Source organism: Pelobates fuscus, chromosome 6 (assembly GCF_036172605.1).
Source record: "Pelobates fuscus isolate aPelFus1 chromosome 6, aPelFus1.pri, whole genome shotgun sequence".
Lineage (NCBI taxonomy): Eukaryota > Metazoa > Chordata > Amphibia > Anura > Pelobatidae > Pelobates > Pelobates fuscus.
Window position 1 is genome coordinate 224,947,585 of NC_086322.1, and position 21,897 is coordinate 224,969,481.

General features: G+C 40.5%; 1 protein-coding gene across 1 annotated transcript in view; it reads left to right on the forward strand.

The window, feature by feature from the left end:
- Positions 1–13,090: 13,090 nt before the first annotated feature.
- The window catches only part of SCD5 (stearoyl-CoA desaturase 5), a 158,248-nt gene continuing 149,441 nt past the window's right edge, over positions 13,091–21,897 (forward strand). The window contains exon 1 of the mRNA XM_063425360.1: positions 13,091–13,489. Coding sequence (XP_063281430.1) covers positions 13,231–13,489 — 259 coding nt within the window. The 5' untranslated portion in view covers positions 13,091–13,230. The remainder of the gene's footprint in view (positions 13,490–21,897) is intronic.

Sequence of the window (21,897 nt, forward strand, 5' to 3'; positions counted from 1 at the left end):
GTGTCCCCATGTGTCCCTACTATCTTTCCCCCCATCCCTCACTTACTGTAGAGCTGTTGTCTGGACTCTGTGCTGTGTTGCTGCTCCCTCATGGATCAGTGAGTAGTAGAGAGAGGCAGGGATATGCTGTAACTTCCTATACCTGCCTCTCTCCACACACAGTGACCCCTACTGGCCGGTGCTGGTATTGCAGAGTAATCTCCATTTATTCTGAGAAAAATACCTGCATTTGTATTGCTGGTATTACTGCAATACCGGCATGGTCAGACAGCCTCAAATACCAGCTATGCCAGTAAAATACCAGTCAGGTGGCAAACCTAAGAGTAGTGTGTAAAAAAAAAAAAAAAAAAATAATAATAATTTTTTTTTTTTTTAAATGGGCCTATTCAATGGGCCTGGGCCTGGAGCTGCAGCTCCATCAGCCCCTATGTTAATCCGGCCCTGAGTGTATGGTGTGTGTGTGTGTGTGTGTTGTGTCAATGTATGCAGAGTGTGTGTTTTGTTAGTGTATGCAGTGTGTGTGTTGTGTTAGTGTATGCAGTGTGTGTTGTGTTAGTGTATGCAGTGTGTGTTGTGTCAGTGTATGCATAGTGTGTGTTGTGTTAGTGTATGCAGAGTGTGTTGTGTCAGTGTATGCAGAGTGTGTGTTGTGTATGTAGTGTGTGTCTGTGTTGTGTCAGTGTATGTAGTGTGTGTGTGTTGTGTCAGTGTATGTAGTGTGTGTGTGTTGTGTTAGTGTATGTAGTGTGTTGTGTTAGTGTATATAGTGTGTGTGTGTTGTGTCAGTGTATGCAGTGTGTGTGTGTTGTGTCAGTGTATGTAGTGTTTGTGTTGTGTTAGTGTATGTAGTGTGTGTGTTGTGTTAGTGTATGTAGTGTGTGTGTTGTGTTAGTGTATATAGTGCGTGTGTGTTGTGTCAGTGTATGCAGTGTGTGTGTTGTGTCTGTGTATGTAGTGTGTGTGTTGTGTCAGTGTATGTAGTGTGTGTGTGTGTGTGTGTTGTGTCAGTGTATGTAGTGTGTGTGTGTGTGTTTTGTCAGTGTATGTAGTGTGTGTGTGTGTTGTGTTAGTGTATGTAGTGTGTGTGTGTGTTGTGTCAATGTATGTAGTGTGTGTGTGTTTTGTCAGTGTATGTAGTGTGTGTGTGTTTTGTCAGTGTATGTAGTGTGTGTGTGTTGTGTTAGTGTATGTAGTGTGTGTGTGTGTCGTGTTAGTGTATATAGTGTGTGTGTGTGTTGTGTTAGTGTATATAGTGTGTGTGTGTGTTGTGTCAGTGTATGCAGTGTGTGTGTTGTGTCAGTGTATGCAGTGTGTGTGTGTTGTGTCAGTGTATTTAGTGTGTGTGTGTTGTGTCAGTGTATGTAGTGTGTGTGTGTTGTGTCAGTGTATGTAGTGTGTGTATGTAAATGTGCAATATGGGGTGATGGGGAGGGGGGCATTTTAACATAATTAAAAAAAAATTTAATTTAATTAAATTGTTTCTCCCCCCTCCCTGCTTACCTGTGTCTAGGGAGGGGGGAGATTCCATCCCTGGTGGTCCGGTGGCATGGTGGGGCCCCCCGGGTTCCCTGTTACCGCAGAGGGGGCCCAGGCAGCACACAGCCTCTTCTCTTCTCTCCTCCAATAACTCTTGCGAGACCCGCGGAGCGTTGCCATGGCAACCAGGTCTCGCGAGAGTTATTAGCAGAGAAGAGAAGAGAAGCTGTGTGCTGCCTGGGCCCCCTCTGCGGTAACAGGGAGCCGGGGGCCCGCGGCTGCACACGTAGATAGCGATATTCGCTATCTATGTGTGCAGGGAGGGAAAGTGGGGCCCAGGACTGCCAGAGCAGTCTGGGACCCCCAGGACCGCCGGGCTCGTGACAACCGTCATGGTTGTCACCCCCTGATGGCGGCCCTGGAGCCATGTTTACACTGTATATAGAGGGAACCATGTTACTCTGTATATAGAGAGGAGCCATGTTTACACTGTATATAGAGGGGAGCCATGTTACTCTGTATATAGAAGGGAGCCATGCTACTCTGTATATAGAGGGGAGCCATGCTACTCTGTATATAGAGGGGAGCCATGCTACTCTGTATATAGAGGGAGCCATGTTATTCTGTATATAGAGGGAGCCATGTTACTCTGTATATAGAGGGAGTAACGGTATATAGAGGGAAGCCATGTTACTCTGTATATAGAGGGGAGCCATGTTTACACTGTATATAGAGGGAGCCATGTTTACACGGTATATAGAGGGAAGCCATGTTACTCTGTATATAGAGGGAGCCATGTTACTCTGTATATAGAGAGGAGCCATGTTTACACTGTATATCGAGGGGAGCCATGTTTACACTGTATATAGACGGGAGCCATGTTACTCTGTATAAATAGAGGAGCCATGTTTACACTGTATATAGAGGGAGCCATGTTACTCTGTATATAGAGAGGAGCCATGTTTACACTGTATATAGAGGGAGCCATGTTACTCTGTATATAGAGAGGAGCCATGTTTACACTGTATATAGAGGGGAGCCATGTTACTCTGTATATAGAGGGGAGCCATGTTACACTGTATATAGAGGGAGCCATGTTACTCTGTATATAGAGGGAGCCATGTTTACACTGTATATAGAGGGGAGCCATGTTTACACGGTATATAGAGGGAGCCATGTTACACTGTACAGGGAGTGCAGAATTATTAGGCAAGTTGTATTTTTTATTATTGAACAACAACCATGTTCTCAATGAACCCAAAAAACTCATTAATATCAAAGCTGAATATTTTTGGAAGTAGTTTTTAGTTTGTTTTTAGTTATAGCTATTTTAGGGGGATATCTGTGTGTGCAGGTGACTATTACTGTGCATAATTATTAGGCAACTTAACAAAAAACAAATATATACCCATTTCAATTATTTATTTTTACCAGTGAAACCAATATAACATCTCAACATTCACAAATACACATTTCTGACATTCAAAAACATAGCAAAAACAAAGCAGTGACCAATATAGCCACCTTTCTTTGCAAGGACACTCAAAAGCCTGCCACCCATGGATTCTGTCAGTGTTTTGATCTGTTCACCATCAACATTGCGTGCAGCAGCAACCACAGCCTCCCAGACACTGTTCAGATAGGTGTACTATTTTCCCTCCTTGTAAATCTCACATTTGATGATGGACCACAGGTTCTCAATGGGGTTCAGATCAGGTGAACAAGGATGCCATGTCATTAGATTTTCTTCTTTTATACCCTTTCTTGCCAGCCACGCTGTGGAGTACTTGGACGCGTGTGATGGAGCATTGTCCTGCATGAAAATCATGTTTTTCTTGAAGGATGCAGACTTCTTCCTGTACCACTGCTTGAAGACGGTGTCTTCCAGAAACTGGCAGTAGGACTGGGAGTTGAGCTTGACTCCATCCTCAACCCGAAAAGGCACCACAAGCTCATCTTTGATGATACCAGCCCAAACCAGTATGCCACCTCCACCTTGCTGGCGTCTGAGTCGGACTGGAGCTCTCTGCCCTTTACCAATCCAGCCACGGGCCCATCCATCTGGCCCATCAAGAATCACTCTCATTTCATCAGTCCATAAAACCTTATAAAAATCAGTCTTGAGATATTTCTTGGCCCAGTCTTGACGTTTCAGCTTGTGTGTCTTGTTCAGTGGTGGTCGTCTTTCAGCCTTTCTTACCTTGGCCATGTCTCTGAGTATTGCACACCTTGTGCTTTTGGGCACTCCAGTGATGTTGCAGCTCTGAAATATGGCCAAACTGGTGGCAAGTGGCATCTTGGCAGCTGCACGCTTGACTTTTCTCAGTTCATGGGCAGTTATTTTGCGCCTTGGTTTCTCCACACGCTTCTTGCGACCCTGTTGACTATTTTGAATGAAACGCTTGATTGTTCGATGATCACGCTTCAGAAGCTTTGCAATTTTAAGAGTGCTGCATCCCTCTGCAAGATATCTCACTATTTTTGACTTTTCTGAGCCTGTCAAGTCCGTCTTTTGACCCATTTTGCCAAAGGAAAGGAAGTTGCCTAATAATTATGCACACCTGATATAGGGTGTTGATGTCATTAGACCACACCCCTTCTCATTACAGAGATGCACATCACCTAATATGCTTAATTGGTAGTAGGCTTTCGAGCCTATACAGCTTGGAGTAAGACAACATGCATAAAGAGGATGATGTGGTCAAAATACTCATTTGCCTAATAATTCTGCACTCCCTGTATATAGAGGGAGCCATGTTACTCTGTATATAGAGGGAGCCATGTTTACTCTGTATATAGAGGGAGCCATGTTGCTATCTGAGGTGGTTAACTATGATTGGCCCTGGCATGTTTGTTAGTCTGGCCTGCATGGTTGTCTGGCATGAATAAAAGTAGCATGTTTCAACTATATTAGTATTTAGACTAGTTTGCACTAAAAAATGTGCAAATGGGGAGTTTGCGGTTGTGCAAATGGACTGTTTGCGGTTGTTTGCGGTGCGTTAAACGGGGAGTTTGGTCCGTCACTGTGAAGCGGGCGTAACCCTTACACTACCTGATCGATACAACATCATACCTGATGTTTTAAAGCACGTTATTCCAAACAATTTAGGAATGTTAGGTGATTTATGCCCTTTATGGATTAAAACCAGACTCTGCATCAACTGTGTAATTTTCCATGGGAGTTTTGCCATGGATCCCCCTCCGGCATGCCACAGTCAAGGTGTTAGTCCCCTTCAAACAACTTTTCCATCACTTTTGTGGCCAGAAACAGTCCCTGCGGGTTTTAAAATTCGCCTGCCCATTGAAGTCAATGGCGGTTCGCCCGGTTCGCCGGTTCGCGAACGTTTGCGGAAGTTCCCGTTCGCCGTTCGCGAACCGAAAATTTCGTGTTCGCGACATCACTAGTTATCACATTGTAAGTATGTTGGTTTTGGAAACAGAGAGAGGAAAAAAATAATCTTCTGCATTCGTTTGACATTTCCTTTCAATGTACAGATTACATTACAACTTTGGTTCCGACCACAAATATATCTGAATGTTTTACTATATCGCATAATGGTTTACAACAACATTTTCAGACATTTAATTAAAGGGCATCTGATTTTGCATGTTTCAATTTAATTAAAAACACAACTGTCATCTATATATATATTCCCAGAAAGCCATTACTCAAGAATAAAGGAGTGTTTTAAATTTAGAAAACGATTGAATCTGAAAAAGAAAAAAACATGCTGCGTACAACGAAAAATAAAAAAGCTTTGCAGGCCTCCATGCTGGGGAACCAGTGACACAGTTTATACTTCAATAATTGGTTCTGCCTTCCTGTTGACAGAACAGCAATGGGGCAGAAAGTCATACAGCGCTAAATCTGTTATAACTTTCATACTCAATCTGATATCACACTGTTCAAACATTTATAAGATAGTTCTAATTTTTTATTTTTTTTTAAAGAAGTTATTTAACAACTTGAAAATTTGGAAACAATTATATAGATCAGGTAGAGTAGAGGCTGCACATAAGTGAGAGTCAATATACACAAGGTATAGAAGTGTATCACAATTAGAGGGTAAATCCAGAACCGACATTCGAGGTAGTGGTCTCACCAGCTATAACATTATCTGAACGCATATTTAAAGAGATTTTGCAAATATAAATTGACAGAATTATGTCAGCTTGTAGCCTGCTAATAATTTTATCTGTATATCTGTATTGTGTTTTTTCAAACAATACGAAAAAAATATAGATATATAGATATTTTAAACATCTCAACTATGTTGTTCATTTAAGTATCTACATCCATGGGTATTTTTGCAGAAAGTGGGTGAACTAAAACCTCAAAAGAAAAAAGACAAAGCACACTGTAACGAAACGCCAGGCACCCTGACTGGGTACCTTCCGGTGATGGATGCTTCTAGTGCTTCCCGAGGGCTCCAAGCACTCCACCAGACACCATAACCACTGCAGACCCCACGAACCGCCGCAGCTTGGTTGGGGTCTCGCCATCTTCCACCCAATCTGGACCCAAGACCAGGGTCCAGCTTCCAGTAGGTAGACCTCTCTTAACTCCAGAGAGCAGGAACAGGAACAGGAACAAGCTCTTACCAGAGCTTAGTGATTATACCCTGGGGAGTATAGTATAATAGCAATCCCCAGAGTGTAGTTCTCCAATCCCCCAAACATGAGCCGAAACTTCATGAAGGTGCAAGATGATCTGTTTAATGGTGGCCACAGCTTGGCCTTTTATGCAGGTCCTCCAGCAAGGGATACTCCCACAGGGACCTTGTGGAGGACTGGAATAAAATTACAGTAGCCAATAAACATACCATACAATGTGAACCACTCCCACAGAAACAGTAAAATTCCCTCCTCTCTATCCTGGAGATAATTGAGTTAAGTGGCCATAGTAAACTTAATTATCTCCAGGTACAGAAAATATTCCTAAGTTAAAACTGTAACAAAAACACATTAATACATTAAAACACATTAAAATACATAACTCATGTTTACATAACTCATGTTTCCCATAATTAAACCCCCAGATAGCTTGGATCTGAACGCTCAATATATCCAAAAAGCGCTCAGATCCCACAAACTCAGTCAGATCGCCATGGGGTTACAGTGTTTTCACCAACCGTTCGGCAACGATCTGTCCAGAATTAGTACCATAGTTTTTATTCCTCAGGGTCGGTCTAGTTGGTGAGTTTAAATGTACTGAATGATGCTGCGTTTGTATGAATATAAACGAAAGGATGGAAGTCTGGAAGTCGACGACAAAACACTGCTGGGCGTTTGACAGTTTAAGATGGCCGCCGTCCATACGAACGGTGACCACCCAGCCATTCGTCGATAAGCTGCGGTTAACCACAGCTTCTGGGAGGTTAACAGGCTGCACACTCCCATTGCGTGTGGTCCGGCTGTTCGTTAGTTTGTTCGTATGAACTAACACCATAGGCACAATCCATTTGGTAGTTCCATAGACTAAACTGAGGAAGGAAAAAGACTTTTCCACAGTCCAGAATCCAGGTCTCATACATGGGCCATAATCCTGGGGCAAGAGGCTGGCAAGCAGGCCTCCCCAAGTCCCAGTGATGAAAGTGCTTTCGTCACACACATAAAACCTCATTAAAGCAGGCCCACTGATGTAAAGGTCAGCAAAGCTTCTGCAAAGAGTCCCTTGAACACATAGGGGCAGGCATTATTAATATTCTTATTATTATTATTATTTATATAGCATCAACATATTCTGCAGCACTTTACAATTATAAAGTACTTGCAAAAACAGAATATTTAAGGATATTATTTTTCAATGTAGGGTAAATGCTTCTTGATCCAATGATTAATCTGGCTGCCAGTCTCTTTTCAGCATATGTAAATATGTACCTATGCAAAATGGAAATATTTGGCAAGTCATTTACATACGGTTTATGACAAAGACAAGAGGTGAAGAAGGCCCTGCCCAAACAAGCTTACAATCTATGAGGAAGGGGTAAAGACACGCAAGAGAAATAACAGCATGTCAGCGTGGGGAGGGATTAACGGATCATTTCACTAAGGAACAACTAATTAACTGGAGAAAACAATGAATTTATTCATCAACCCATCATGTCTGACGAAGCACATTTTCATTTAAATGGCTTCATCAGAAAGCAAAACTCTAATTTCTGGGGTACAGAAAATCCATGAATAATTCATCATCACCAATGTACCCTGCATATGCATTGTGTGGTGTGAGGTCACCTTGCAGAAAGTTATTGGGTAGAAATGTGAGTGCAAGAGATAGCTCTTTTTTTTTGTGATTTTTTTTTTGTAAAATAGCATGACTGTGTAAAAACATGGTACAAACTACTACCCTGTTAAAATGTAATAAAAGGAATTCTAAAAGGAGTTCTAAGGTACTAAGTCTGTCAAGGAATGTTGGCATGTGTTAAGAATTCAAAGTAACAATGCAAGGGTTTAACTGAGATAGATATCCCTAACCAACAGGGCAACGGGTGATTGTTGGTAAAGTATGTTTTTAAGTGCCAAGAAGCCTGGGAACAGGCCCCCACGGTCACCTTGTATGGTACAGAAATGCAGTGTGTGGTACCTAACAAATAAACATAGTTCATTACTTTTCTAACAACCTACTTCGCACCTCTACTTTTACCCTTTGTGTCACTATACCCCACTCCCACTAACATGTAAGCTCAGCAGGGTCCTCCACCCCCTCTGTTCCTGTACGTCCTGTTGTCTGGTTACAATTACTTTTCTGTTAGTCCACCCATTGTACAGCGCTACGGAATCTGATGGCGCTATATAAATAATATAAATAAAAATAATTAAACACAAAAAAACTGATAAACAATATAATAGCATGGAGAATACAAGGCACAATGGTAGGAGAAATAGCAGAATAAGCACTGTCCCCATCCTACCGAGCAATGGCTCAAGTCAGGGTCCACCAAGAGTCCCTTGTTCTCCCTCACAGGACAAACTAAGTTATAGATATTGGGTCCCACACCTGGGCTCCACTCAGGGCTACCGCTGTTGAGCCAATACTTAAGAGACCAAGCACCCCGAGGAACGCATTTGCGGCCGTGGAGAGTTTATGGACAGTCCCGTCCTTTCTCACCATCAGTGATCGTGCTGTGCCCCACTGATATTCGGGCAGTTTCTATTTAAGTGCCAACAATATACCTTTACATAACTGGTGCAAAATAAAACGATAAAGTGTGTATAAAGATATTGTTTTCCTATAAATTATATATACTCATATATCCTTGTAGATTCTAGTTATGGTAGTGAAAGACCTAAAATGTGTACAGTTCTAACGGACTAATCATTGAACTAGATTAATCATTTCTTGCTTCATATCCTACATGATATACGGAAGACAAATTGCTTATGGCTATTTCTCAAAGTTTAATAAGAAAATATGAAAAACCAATTTGCAGTGGAAAAGATATAACAGAATTTCTTCTGATTAGGCAGAAAGGATATAATTACTATAAAGATTGCACAGTTAGAAAATAATGACTCTGAATGCAATATTTGAATTTGATGCAAATTTAGTTTGAGATACATTATAGTTATCACATATACTTTTACCTCAAGTACAGGACCTGAAATTCATTACGGATTGAGTTATTTCCCCAAAGTGGGACTAACTTTTGAGATTCCTTCAGAAAATGTATATACAATACAGAATCACTGATTGTCATGCTTCCTATCAGCCATACATCTTTCCTATCACCATGTAAGTCTCTAATCTCAGTCTCCAGATTTTTAGTGAAGTCACAATGACATCCCTGGTGGCATTGCATCCCCTCATTCATATGGCCTTTAAGCAAGTTGGACTCCTTTTAATATGTCCAGCAGTCGCTTGTCTCTCCCTTTCTATCCATCATTGCTCCCTGGAGCACTGTTGTCCTCCCAAACCACTCACATTACTTGTAGCCATGTGTCCCTTTCCAGTTAGTGAAGGCTCAGGGTGAAAGGGACACTCAAAGAGAAACAAAGCAGTTTAGCTTTAGTGTAAAGAGAGTTTTCTTTTTAATTTTACAAAAAGTGCAGATTCCAATAGAAATTTTCACAAATTTACCTTGTTACACTCCCCCTAGCTGTCAACCAGCCAACTGGTCCTTTTACTTCCTGGTTTGTTTATCTCAGTGGAACTAAACTCAAGAGACAGCAATTACTCAGAGCACATGTCTTGCAAAGACTTATCACTGGACTGCATTGGGAAGTCTATAATTGGACAGCCACAGAAAATATGGATAGGGTTAGATGGGGAGTGTAGCGGAGCGCTAGTCTTAGCAGGGACTTTTCTCCGCTCGTTCCTCCAAGGTGTACTCAGGAACAAAGAAGATACTCCAAAGAAACAGTTAAATACAGTAAGGCAAGGCAAGGCAAGATTCTCCCAAAACACCTCCCCAGTAACTGGACAACACTCAGTTTTGGGGGAATAACTGAAGTTTAATGGTGGCACACTGCTTTTTTTGTGATTTTCCGCACAAGGTTGCCGCCCAGGTTGACCTTGTGGGGCACCGAGACACAATGTTAACAAGCCAATGAAACAGTGTTATACATAGAGACACTATACAGTATACACCATACAGTATGTACAAGCCCTCCCCTCTGCCTGGTAGATAATTGAGGTAGATAATGTAATAACTCAATTATCTCCAGGCAGGAAAACCACATATTTTACAAGATTTCAGAAGTACCCCAAAAACATGACATATCCCCACAAATGGCACATCCATGGGTTGCTCTGATCTGGGTAAACAACATATCCAAAAAATCATCCCGGTCAGAGCGAGGGTTCACAAATTCCTTGGAAGCCACTTTCGACTGACCGCACGCATGATTTCATGCCCAAAATAGTTCCAGAGAATTAGGCTGTGGGGCGGTCTTTCTTATCAGTCAAATAATGTGTAAATCGCCAAACAGATCCGTTCGTGCATGGTGTTATTGTACGTATCTGGTTCGGTAGATTATTTCTACCGAATAGCGCTTTGTTTGTGTACTTCTATGTGAACTTAGGTGGAGGTCGAAGTCCCAGCGGTGTTTGCGCCGTTGAGTGTCCGATTTTAGTTCCAGGCACTCGACGACCAAACACTGCTGCCTTTGTTCGTGTCCCAAGATGGCCGCCGCGTGTTTGTCTATACGAACTGCGACCACCTAGCCGACCGCTTAGAATGTTCATGTGATTGTGGTTTATGGAGGTGTGAACTGGGTTAATGAGTGGCACACTCCATAGCTGGGTGGTCCATAGCTGTTTAGCAACAGTATATTGTTAACGTAGTTTACTAGACTAAGAACAATGACAAAATATCAATCTCCTATTTCCCACTCAAAGTTGTTGTAAAGGAATACAAAATTCGTATTCCTTACCCTATAGTATTGAAAAAAACATGTTAGCTGGCCAGTCCCCATTAAATAAGCATTTTACTTACCTTTTTTCCAGTGAAGCGCAGATCCGCCAGTGGATCCATCCTCGATTTGACTCCTTAGCTGAGATCATCATAATTGATGATCTCAGCTAATCTAATGCTTTCTAATGAGGCTATCGTCAATGTGCAGAAAACCGCTTTGCTGTGCCAATCAGCATCCCCTCATAGAGATGCATTGACGTAGTGCTGCACTGACAAAGGAAGCACCTCTACTGGCCCTCTAAGTGACTGCAACTGGAGGTGTCCCTAGGTTGTAACGTAAACAATGCATTTTCTCTAAAAAGGCAGTGTTTACATGAAAATTCTTGAAGAACAAGGCTCGTGACATCGGAACAACTACATTAAGCTGTAGTTGTTCTGGTGACTATCAAACAGTTAACTAATAAAAAAACAAACAAACTATATATTGGTAGCCTAGTATAACACTGGGAAGAATGACAAAATGTCACTCTGCTATCTTCAACTCAAAATAATTTGAAGTGTCCATGCCAGTAACTGCCAGCTAGTTACAGCAGAAAGCTAAACCTAGTCGCATAATAGATTCAATGGCCTACCCCCTCCCTCCCTTATACTGGATATGTTTATATGTTGAATATGTTTATGAAGAAAAAGACACAGACCCACACCTTGAAAATTATCAAAACTGTAGGCAGTGATTCTAAATAATAGAATTTAATATGTATTGATACTTTTAGAAAGATATCCTGAAAGTTGTACTTTTTAAAGATGTGTACTTAGTTTAGTCTAAGTGACTGCTGTTAAATACTCATGCTTCAAAGTAGAATGTGAAATAAATTTGCCAAAACGCCATAATAATATGTGAAAAGCCTAATTCTAATATCAGGACAGATAAAAAATAAAATATATATATATTTTTTTTAAAGACGTACTAGTTGAGTACACATGTTCCACACAAAACTATGATTAAGACATGTATTTCTAAACACATTGCATCTTTTATACTTTATCCATTAATTTAGGTAATGTATTCATCCAGCGCCTTTTTAATAACAATGCTTTCTATGTATCAAAAACAAGAATGTGCCTTTTTTACGACTGTGAGAGTGGCAGATTTTCTGAAACAGGTAATTCTTGAAGTTGTAAATGCTTCTTTTTTTCCCCTTGCAATCAATCATCAGTAAAAATGATAAGAGCAAGTGTCAGAAAGACAGATAAAAAAAATCCGAAAAAAAAAATCACCAATGTAAAAAGGATGCAGGCATGAACAGTTTTCTACAAATTAGTACATGTGCACAAAACTGATATAAATGTAAAAGTGAATACGCCAGTATTTATAAATCACTCCCATAGAAGCACATAACAGTGCTATGTATTGTTAAAAAACAAACAATGATACGTTACGGTGGAACCTCGGAACTCAAATGGTCACTTTCTCTAACAATTAGAAAGTCGAACAAAAATTTAGAGTAAAAAATGTCTCAGTACATGAACGATCCTCGGTACCCAAACAAAACATGCCACAAACATGTTCAATTATAAAGCTATGTCTCACTTTCGACACATTTTAAATGCCAGAAGAACAGTTACCTATTCCAATTCAAACAATAATATCTCTTCTCCTTTCCACTTACTCCATCAACTCTCATTACAGATAAAGTGAAGTTACATTTTCATTTCATTTACTGTACATTGTGTTTATTATTTTTTTATATATGATTTTATGCATGTAAGGTATTATTAAACTGTAAAATGTGTCTTGAAAAACTCTCATTTTGGGGGTTTGGAACGGATTAATCAAACTTACAATAATTCTTATGGGAAATGTGGATTCGATTCTCGAAGAAATCGGAACTCGAACATCCTTCTGGAACGGATTAAGTTTGTGTACTACTGTATACAGATTGGAGCAATTAAAGATGGAAATTAAATCAGAATTGAGCAAACATGTATGTAAATGTGAAAATTGCTTTTTATCTATTAGGGACAAAGTGGCCCTTGTCATAAGGAGTTAATAAAGCCTATTGATAAAGTAACTGTATATTTAATTTACATGCTGTCATTAGTGAGCCGGTGATGGGATTCTTTTTTTAAACTATTATTGTTAAGAAAAGATCCAAATTGAAGTCTGATTGGCTGTAGCTATGCAGGTCTCTCTGTCTCCCTCCTCCTATTTTGTTGCTCTGCAGAGTTCAGCATCGTTCTATCAGTATCATGGATGAGATGCCAGCAACAGATGCTGTGCTATAGCCTTTGCAGTCCTCGGCATCTCTGCTCCTTGTATACCAGATAATCAACAGCACCCTCTCATAGAGGTTGGCCTGACCCTTAGATCTCTCCATTACTTTCCTAGAGTGCAAGCATGAAGCTGCTTTCTAACATTTTATTTGCCAAGATGGCAGGTAAATGTTTCATGGAAGTGAAAAAGAAAATTATGTCCGGTGACGAGAACGAAGCCTTGAAACCTGGAACAGATGCCAAAAGGAAAGAAAAAGAGGCAAAGATGACATATCACAGTGAGATTGTGTGGAGGAATGTAATTCTCATGTCTCTGCTTCACATTGGGGCAGTGTATTCGCTCGTTCTTATTCCCCAGGCACAGATACTCACTTTGCTCTGGGGTAAGTTCACTAAAGATGTCCTGCGTTGATTTTTACTCCTGAGTTGTTATGCACTTTTTCTTTATTAATATATTTTTTAAATGCTATTTAAAACTGTGCTTTCTCTCCCCCTATTCCCGTCTACTAAACATTAAATACAGTTTTTCTTCTAATATCACAAATGTGATTTTAGCAGACTTGCTTTTGCTAAATATCGAACTACAACATCTTTCATATAAATGGTCATCTTTGTCAATTACTTAAAATAGCAACTCATTCATTAGCTACGGGAGAGGGATAAAGAAAAATAATGATTAGCATTCAATTAATAAAAGTACCACAATTGCACAATGTATGTTTTGTTTTCTTTCGTGTAAGAAAGTAACTTAATAACACTATACATAATCATGTCAAATCTTGATTTTTCTTATATTTGATATAAATGTTTTAAATTATCAAAATAACTTCAGTATCTATAAATTATTCTGTTGGATCTCCTTATGGTGAGTATCCTTGTTTAACTGTTCAATGTTTCGAGACACACCTCCCAACGCACTTCATTACTGTATATTCCTGGCATTGATTTGTTTTAACAACCCCATTAAAACTCCATTTAAGGCTGATCACAACTTTAGGCTGTACAGCAGGGCCATGAGATGCTTGGTATAGTAGAAACCTAGGATTTTAGATAAAACACAATTTAACCAATTCATATATGACTACTCTTTTCAGATCTATAGCCATCCGTTCTTACCTGTTGAGCATTGCTGATTCAGTGTCTGCTTCGTAATATAGTCCATGAGGATTTTTGAAGTATTAGACATACCACAAATTAGCAGATATAAAAGGAGATACGGCAATGCAAATCTGAATGTATTATAACCACTTGCTAACCGTACCATAACCACTGATTGTAAAGATGAGGTTACTAGAATGTGATATAGTCAGTTAGTTAAAAGTTGATTTATAGTGTGGATCATTGTAGGGTTTGATTTATAGTTACAGAGATAAGTATCTAGTGTTTGGTAAATCTTTGTGAGTGAGATGTCATGATATCACTATATGTACGAGAATTCTCTGCGTGTTTTCGTGTGTGTGTGTTTGGGCCTAGTAACCGTGCCGCGTGGTGCTGTTGCTAAGGTAACTGGTGTGACTGTTGAAACTGTTTGTGTATTTGTACTGCTTTGAACCAGACGCTCTGTTGAAATCATGGGTGCTTCTGATTCACAAACGGACCTTTGTCTTGTATGTTTAAAAAAAAAAAAAAAAAAAAAAACTTTTCTAAAGAATATGCTGTTTGTGATTATGATGTAACACTGTCCCCCAAAAGATTAAAATACTCTGTGTAGCAGAGAACGGCCTGTTCTGGTAACCAGTGTTCCTGTGGATCCTTGATCCAGATTTAATACAGCAGGTTTACATTGTTATAAATAATATGCTGGGGCTACACAGTAGTTTCTGTATACAGATTGTTGAAACACTGCTAAATGGATCAAGCTGTGCTAAGAGGAACAATGGAGTCCATGGTAGCCAGAACCTGCTTGTCCACTAAGGCCTTAATTCCACCTAGTTTGTACACCCCCCTTGCATCTGTTTCCAACCCCCTACTCTTCCTCCGAAGCTAAAACTGGTATAGCTGGTATTTGCACTCCCCCTGCTCTATTCTCCCCGCCTACCCACATACCTATCTGTTCTTTTGTTTACAATTCTTGTATTTCTGTACCAACCCCCACTGATTCTTTGTAATTTGAACTGACTTCCTTTATGGTAGAAGTGTATTTTAGCATTGAATTTTATTAACAGTTAAATTGTGAGGAGAATTCTTAATAACAGTAACTGACCCTATTGGATAAGATAATTCTCAGCAGTGACATTGTACCATAATCATTGAAATAGCACTAAAATTACTGAACACTGTGTGCATTCAGTGACAGTCTAAAATACAACTGGAAGAAATGATCAATGGTATAAGATGCTAGAGTACACTTTTATCCTTTTTTAGTTACTGGATGGGCCCCTCCCAGCTTTGTCCAAAATATCCCATTTACTAAAATACAAACTGAGATGTTTAATTTACCATAGAACTAAAGCTTTACTCAAGCCTAGATATCAGGGTGAACAGTGATTAAAATAAGCAATAATAAAATAAGCACATAATTAAAGTCTATCTGCTTCATTAGACTTTAGAGAGGCACTCTAGGGCCACCTACTGACCATCTTCGGGAGTTACATTGATATTACATTGTTTAATCATCGTTAACTCTATACTGGCATACAACAGAAGTAGTATTGCTTACCTTATTTTAATATATTTATTGCTATAAGGTTTCATTTTATGTATAAATATATTAAAAGTTAAGTTTTAATTTTAGACCCATAAAGATTATTTTGATACAATTACTTACCCTTTGGTGACACCTACTCGTAGGTTTTTGGTTTAACACTTTTTTTATTTTTACCATCTGCCAAATGCTGACTAGTAAACTTAGCTCACCCCCCTTCCACCTATCTTACTACTCCCAGACCGGAACCTATTACTGAGCAGCCTTGCCGAAGTCCCATACTAGCCCGACAATTGACTGGCACCCTTCTATCCCAACATTGCCAAATGCCCCTCCGACTTACACAGGGCCCAACACACGTTGATGAAAATGGCCAAATACAACGGGCAGATCCAGTGTTTGTCTATGTCCCCTTCACCACAACTGATCTATTTAATTGGAAGACCCATAACTCTTCATATATACCGATAAGCCTCAAGTCATGACAGATTTGGTCACCTCCATTATACAAACACACAATCCCACCTGGGCCAATTGTCAGCAATTATTACTGACCTTTGGAACATAAATGGTGCTGACATGATCCATCTAAAGGCCTATCAACAAGCCATTACTGCTGGCATGAAGGCAGGAGGGAAAAAGGCAATTAACTTGTCCAGGACGGCTGAAGTGTTACAAATAGCTAATGAATCACCCAGTGCTTTTTATGAGAGACTGCTTGAGTCAAATAGATTGTATACTCCTCTTAATCCAGAGGCCCCTGAGAAAACTTCCGAATGATAGACTCAGCATTTGTCAGCCAGGCCCAGAGCGATTTTAAGGGAAAGCTACAAAAATTAGAGGGATTTGCAGGGATATCCATGTCACAGCTAATGGAGGTTGCAAATAGGGTGCATATGAATAGGGAAACAGACAAAGAGGGAAGAACGTTAAAATGAGGAAGAAGGCAGATATGCTAGTGGTAGCTATCACAAGTGTAGAAAGACAGGGAAGGGAAGTGAATAAAGGAGTCGAGAATAGGCTGAGTAAGGGACCTTTAAGTAGGAATCAATGTGCGTTTTGTAGAGAGGAAGGACATTGGAAGAATGAGTGTCCACAGAGAGAGCATTATGAAAATAATAGACAAGGCGAGAGAATAGTACGGGGAGGTTATAGTGCTTGCTATAGAGGAAGAGGAAGTTTTGGAGGGAACGGTAGGAATAGTAGAGGGAGTGTTCAAGGAGATAGACATTATCCACCTATTAAGAGACCAAGAGATAGAGAGGATAGAGATTTTGTGGGTCTGGCTGACACTATCATGGAAGACTATTGATACCGACTTGGCCGAGTGGAGCCTATGGTCGATGTAGCAATAGGGGGAAAGAGAAGTCCTTTCATGATTGACACAGGTGCTGAACATTCTGTGGTGACCAAGTTGGTAGCTCCTCCATCTGAGAGGACTATAACTGTGATAGGAGCTACTGGGAAAAGCGCTGCTAGACCGATTCTCAGGAGTTGTACATGCATTTTAGGAGGCCATTTTGTTAAGCACCAGTTCCTATACATGCCCGGAGTGTCCAGTTTAAGTTCTAGGATGAGATCTATTATCAAAGCTTCAAGCTCAGATGACATTTCTGCCCAATGGATCAACATCCCTGCAGTTTAATAAATCACCTGGCATAATAGTGGTGTTGGTGCCAAAAGAAGAATGGCGTTTCTATTCTGTAATAATAAATGCAAACCCTAAGAGTGATGGATCTGTATTTGAAATTCCAGGAGTATGGGCAGAAAATAATCCTCCAGGACTTGCCCGTAATATCCCACCGATATATGTTGAGTTAAAGCTTGGGGTATATCCTGTTAGCCTCCCTATGTTGTTCTTTTATCTACCCCAACAGCTGTAAAGGTGGCAGACCAGCGACAGATTCTTGGCAAGCTATTCCAGATCCTGAAAATCCTTGTAAGATCTGGTTAAAGCAGGTAACTCAGTCGGAGTGAGAAATAATACGAGGTGATATTGGGACATCTTAGTTGAAAGTAACAACAGATATCAGCAAGTAGATGTTTTGACAGCCATAATAAAGCCTGACCACATACCTACGTGTCATAGCCAGAGTGTCTCGAAGGGACCTCTATGAAGAAAAGTGAGGATCAGAAGAACGACAATCCTTGCAGCCCTCACAATTGGGAAGCTGAGGTGCCGTCGCACGGTTGAAGAATAGAAATGAGGACTTTTGAAATAATATGTTATATTATGTGTTTAGGCAGTTTTGTGATTTTTCAGGAAGGTAAGAGTACAGACATACAGAATTGTGATAGTTGCATTAAGACTACAAAAACAGGTAATCAAATATCCCAAACTCTTATTTGGCACTCACAGTATGAGAGTAAGGGATCTGTATCTAAATGTAGATATTTAGATATTGATTACAGTGTGTGTCACCCAGCAGTGGGAGAGCTTAAATGTTTTGATCCCCAATTCCAACCCCGTACAATTTGGTTGGTAATTCGGAACAGTAACTCCCAGGGGGCATTCTACTATTTGATGCATGTAAGGCGATCTCGGGTAGTGGAAATCCTTGGAATGTATGTGGTAATCTTAAATGAACAAACTTATGGGTTCAACAACAAATATTTATGCCCTAGTAAAGGATCTACTGATACTGACTGCCCAAATAGAGACTTTAACTGTTGCTCATATTGGTCATGTGTAGGGTGGGCGACCTGGGGAAAGATAGTAGATCAAGACATGATTAACAAAAGGTTGCCCACTGCACCGTATTGAAAACTATGGAGTGTAACCCTGTGCATACGACCATTTCCAATCCACAGCACTTCATTGACAAGTTTGGGAATCTCTTTGGGTTTCAAAATACATGGTACAGGAGTAGATCCAGGGACCATAATATATGTAGGTCTTGAAATTGAGACGACAGCTTCTCAAACTCATTAGGTTTTTCATTCCTTCTATGAGGAGATGAGTGTTGAGGATAAAATTCCCCATAATGTTAAGAACCTATTTATTGATTTGGCTGAGAGTATTGCAGGTAGTCTTAATATAACTAACTGTTTTGTATGTGGAGGTACTAATATGGGAGACCAGTGGCCATGGGAAGCAAAGGAAGCATGGTACCCTGGTTCTGAGACAGATGAACAACAGATACTTTCTCAGTCTGATCATCAAGTAAGTACTAGAGGTAAATCAGAATGGTGGTTAAAAACCTCCATTATAGGTCACGTATGTTTAGCCAGGAAAGGGCCATTGTATACCACACCTGTTGGTGAGTTAATGTGTCTAGGACAGAAAGCCTATAATGCCGATACTAAAGATACTACTTGGTGGTCAGCTTCAAATGTCTCAATGCCTACTAATCCGTTTGCAAATTACACCCATTTAAAAGAGGTATGGTTTGACTTATCTGCTACATCCAATTGGAAAGCCCCAGCAAATCTATACTGGATCTGTGGTAAGAAAGCATATTCAGAGTTACCACAAGACTGGGAAGGGGCATCCTTGAATATAGGTAGCTGGGAAGATGATGAGTGGCCTCCCCAACGCATTATTAATTACTATGGACCTGCTACCTGGGCTGAAGATGGTACTTATGGATATAGAACCCCAATATATATGCTCAACCGTATTATAAGATTACAGACAGTGGCTGAACTTACCAGTCACATGGTTAAACGTACGCATGTACCGACTCAGGTCTGGAATGGGTATAATCCTAGTAGTTGGTTTGGAAGTTGGTATGAGCAGCTTGGAGGGATTAAGGCGTTAGTAGGAGGAGTAGTATTTATTATATTCTTATGTCTCTTTCTGCCCTGCCTAATTCCATTAGTGGTCAGATCTATACGTAGTATCATAGAGAGTACTATAGAAAGAAAGACAGCTGCTCATGTAATGGCTGTCTGTAGATATGAACCTTTAGCCCAAAGAGAGCATATTCAGGATGGGGAATGCTGAAAGAATATGCTAAAGATGCTTACGAGGTCTGTTCTGGTCCAATGGCTATTTGAGAGGTGTTGGCAAACTATGATTGATGATGCATCTGGAATTATATCAAAGGGGGGAATGTGATGGAATTCCAGCATGGTCAAAATTTAGTAGGCCGAAATCTCCATGTAGCATATACAAGTACAGGTGTTTGTTGTATCTGTTAGTTAGTTACATGTAGCTAAGATACTGTCATCAATGTACTGAACATGTGCAGGAATGTAGGAACTGAAATCGCACTCCTTTGTTTCGGATGAGCCATGTGGTCTGACTGGATGAGCAAGTCCAGACTCTGTTCATTGATTAGTTAAGGGTATGTGTGGGTGTAGCTATTTATGGGAGGAGCTATATTGCTATATAAGGAATGTACTCCATGTGCTCTGGGCTAATACCTTTTGAACACAAGTTCAGTGTGAGACCCGATCGGTACGTGAATAAAGGCCTCTTACTTCCTGAAGACTTGTGTCCATCTCTCTGTGTCTGGCTTCTGCAAGTTTACTCGGTTACATTACTTCACTGGCCACTCAGGCTTGAATACAGTAAGAATTTTACTATATTTATGGAGGGGCCCAGGAGGGCTAGACGGTGGTTTTAACACTGTAGGGTCAGGAATATGCGTTTTTGTTCCTGACCCTATAGTGATCATTTAAGGAGGAAGTCAGTTGTACAAGTTGTGATCAAAACAAAATGTAAACAAAACCTGGAATTTGCACTACATGTCTGTTAATTCACCTCTTTCATATTAAGTACACACACACACACACACACACTTGTTATATATCATTTAGTTCAGGGGAAACAGGGCTTTCATTGCATATCAAATATTTATATCTTAAACATAATTTAATATAAATAAAATTTTAAAAACTGAGAAATTAAGAAATATTATTTTTCACATTATGCATGGCATTTTAACAGTTAATATCATAATACTGTTAGTTTTTACTGCAATAAATTATACATATTTGTATTCAGCGATGTCTCACAAGTACAAAAGTACCCACTATGTACAGTTCTATGGTGTTTTGGAGAGTTCCAGGCAGAGGCGTAACTAGAAACCACTGGCCCCAGTGCGAAAATTGCCCTGTGGCGCCCCCATATGTTTACCCTCCCCCTCCCATGCAGACTCACACATACACACATTGATACAGACACACACACATATACATACAAACAAACACACATATATACAAAATGTTTTAGTCACCCTCCTGTTTCCTACCTTTTAGATGCAGGAGGGTGACTTCCCTGAAGTCCAGTGGTGGCTCAGCCTGATGGGAGTCAGAGTTCCCACTCTGACTCCCTCCTCTCCTTTCTCCCGTGCAGCTCCCGGTGTAAGCTGGGAGATGTGACGGGGCAGTCACTTCCTCCCAGCTCTGATGTCATCTCAGGAGGCATGGTCAGCTGTTAAAGCACCGCAGCGCTGGCCAGGCCCCCTGGTAATCCATAGCCATCGGGTGGCCCTAACAGCATGGGCCACACGATGGGCCCCTTAACGTACGGCCCCAGCGGTTATTCCATGCGGGCCGGGGCTGCAACACATGTTGGCGGGCACCACAGTCGCAGGGGTCACAGCGGCGAATGGGTCCATCACTACAGGGGCCCAGCCACCCTGCGGCCGCGGTGCCTCTGATTACAGGGTCAAATATAGGGCTGTCCCCTTTTTCATTTTTACACATTGAAATTTGCCAGGTTGGTTTGCTGGGCCTATGCTGTGTTTGGGACTGTACGGCAGTCCAGGAATAAAAAAAAAAATTAACCCCAGTATGGCATGCCATTTGTAAAAAAAAAAACGGACAACCCAGGGTATTAAAAATGGGGTATGTCCAGTCTTTTATAGTAGCCACTTGGTCACAAACCCTGGCCAAAGTTAGCGTTCATATTAGTTTTTTGCATTTTTCACAGAAAGACTGCACTTTCATTAATTATATCATTATCATTATACATTTTACTGCTCTAAAACCCTCATTTTTGTGTTCAGCGATGTCACATGAGTAAAACAGTGCCATTCATGTACAGGTTGTATGGAGTTTTGGAAAGTCACAGGGTCAAATATATAAGGCTTGCCCATTAAATTTTTTCCACATTAAAATTTGCCAGATTGGTTATGGTGCCTTTGAGATTGTATGGCAGCCCAGGAATGAGGTTTACCCCAATCATTGCATACCATT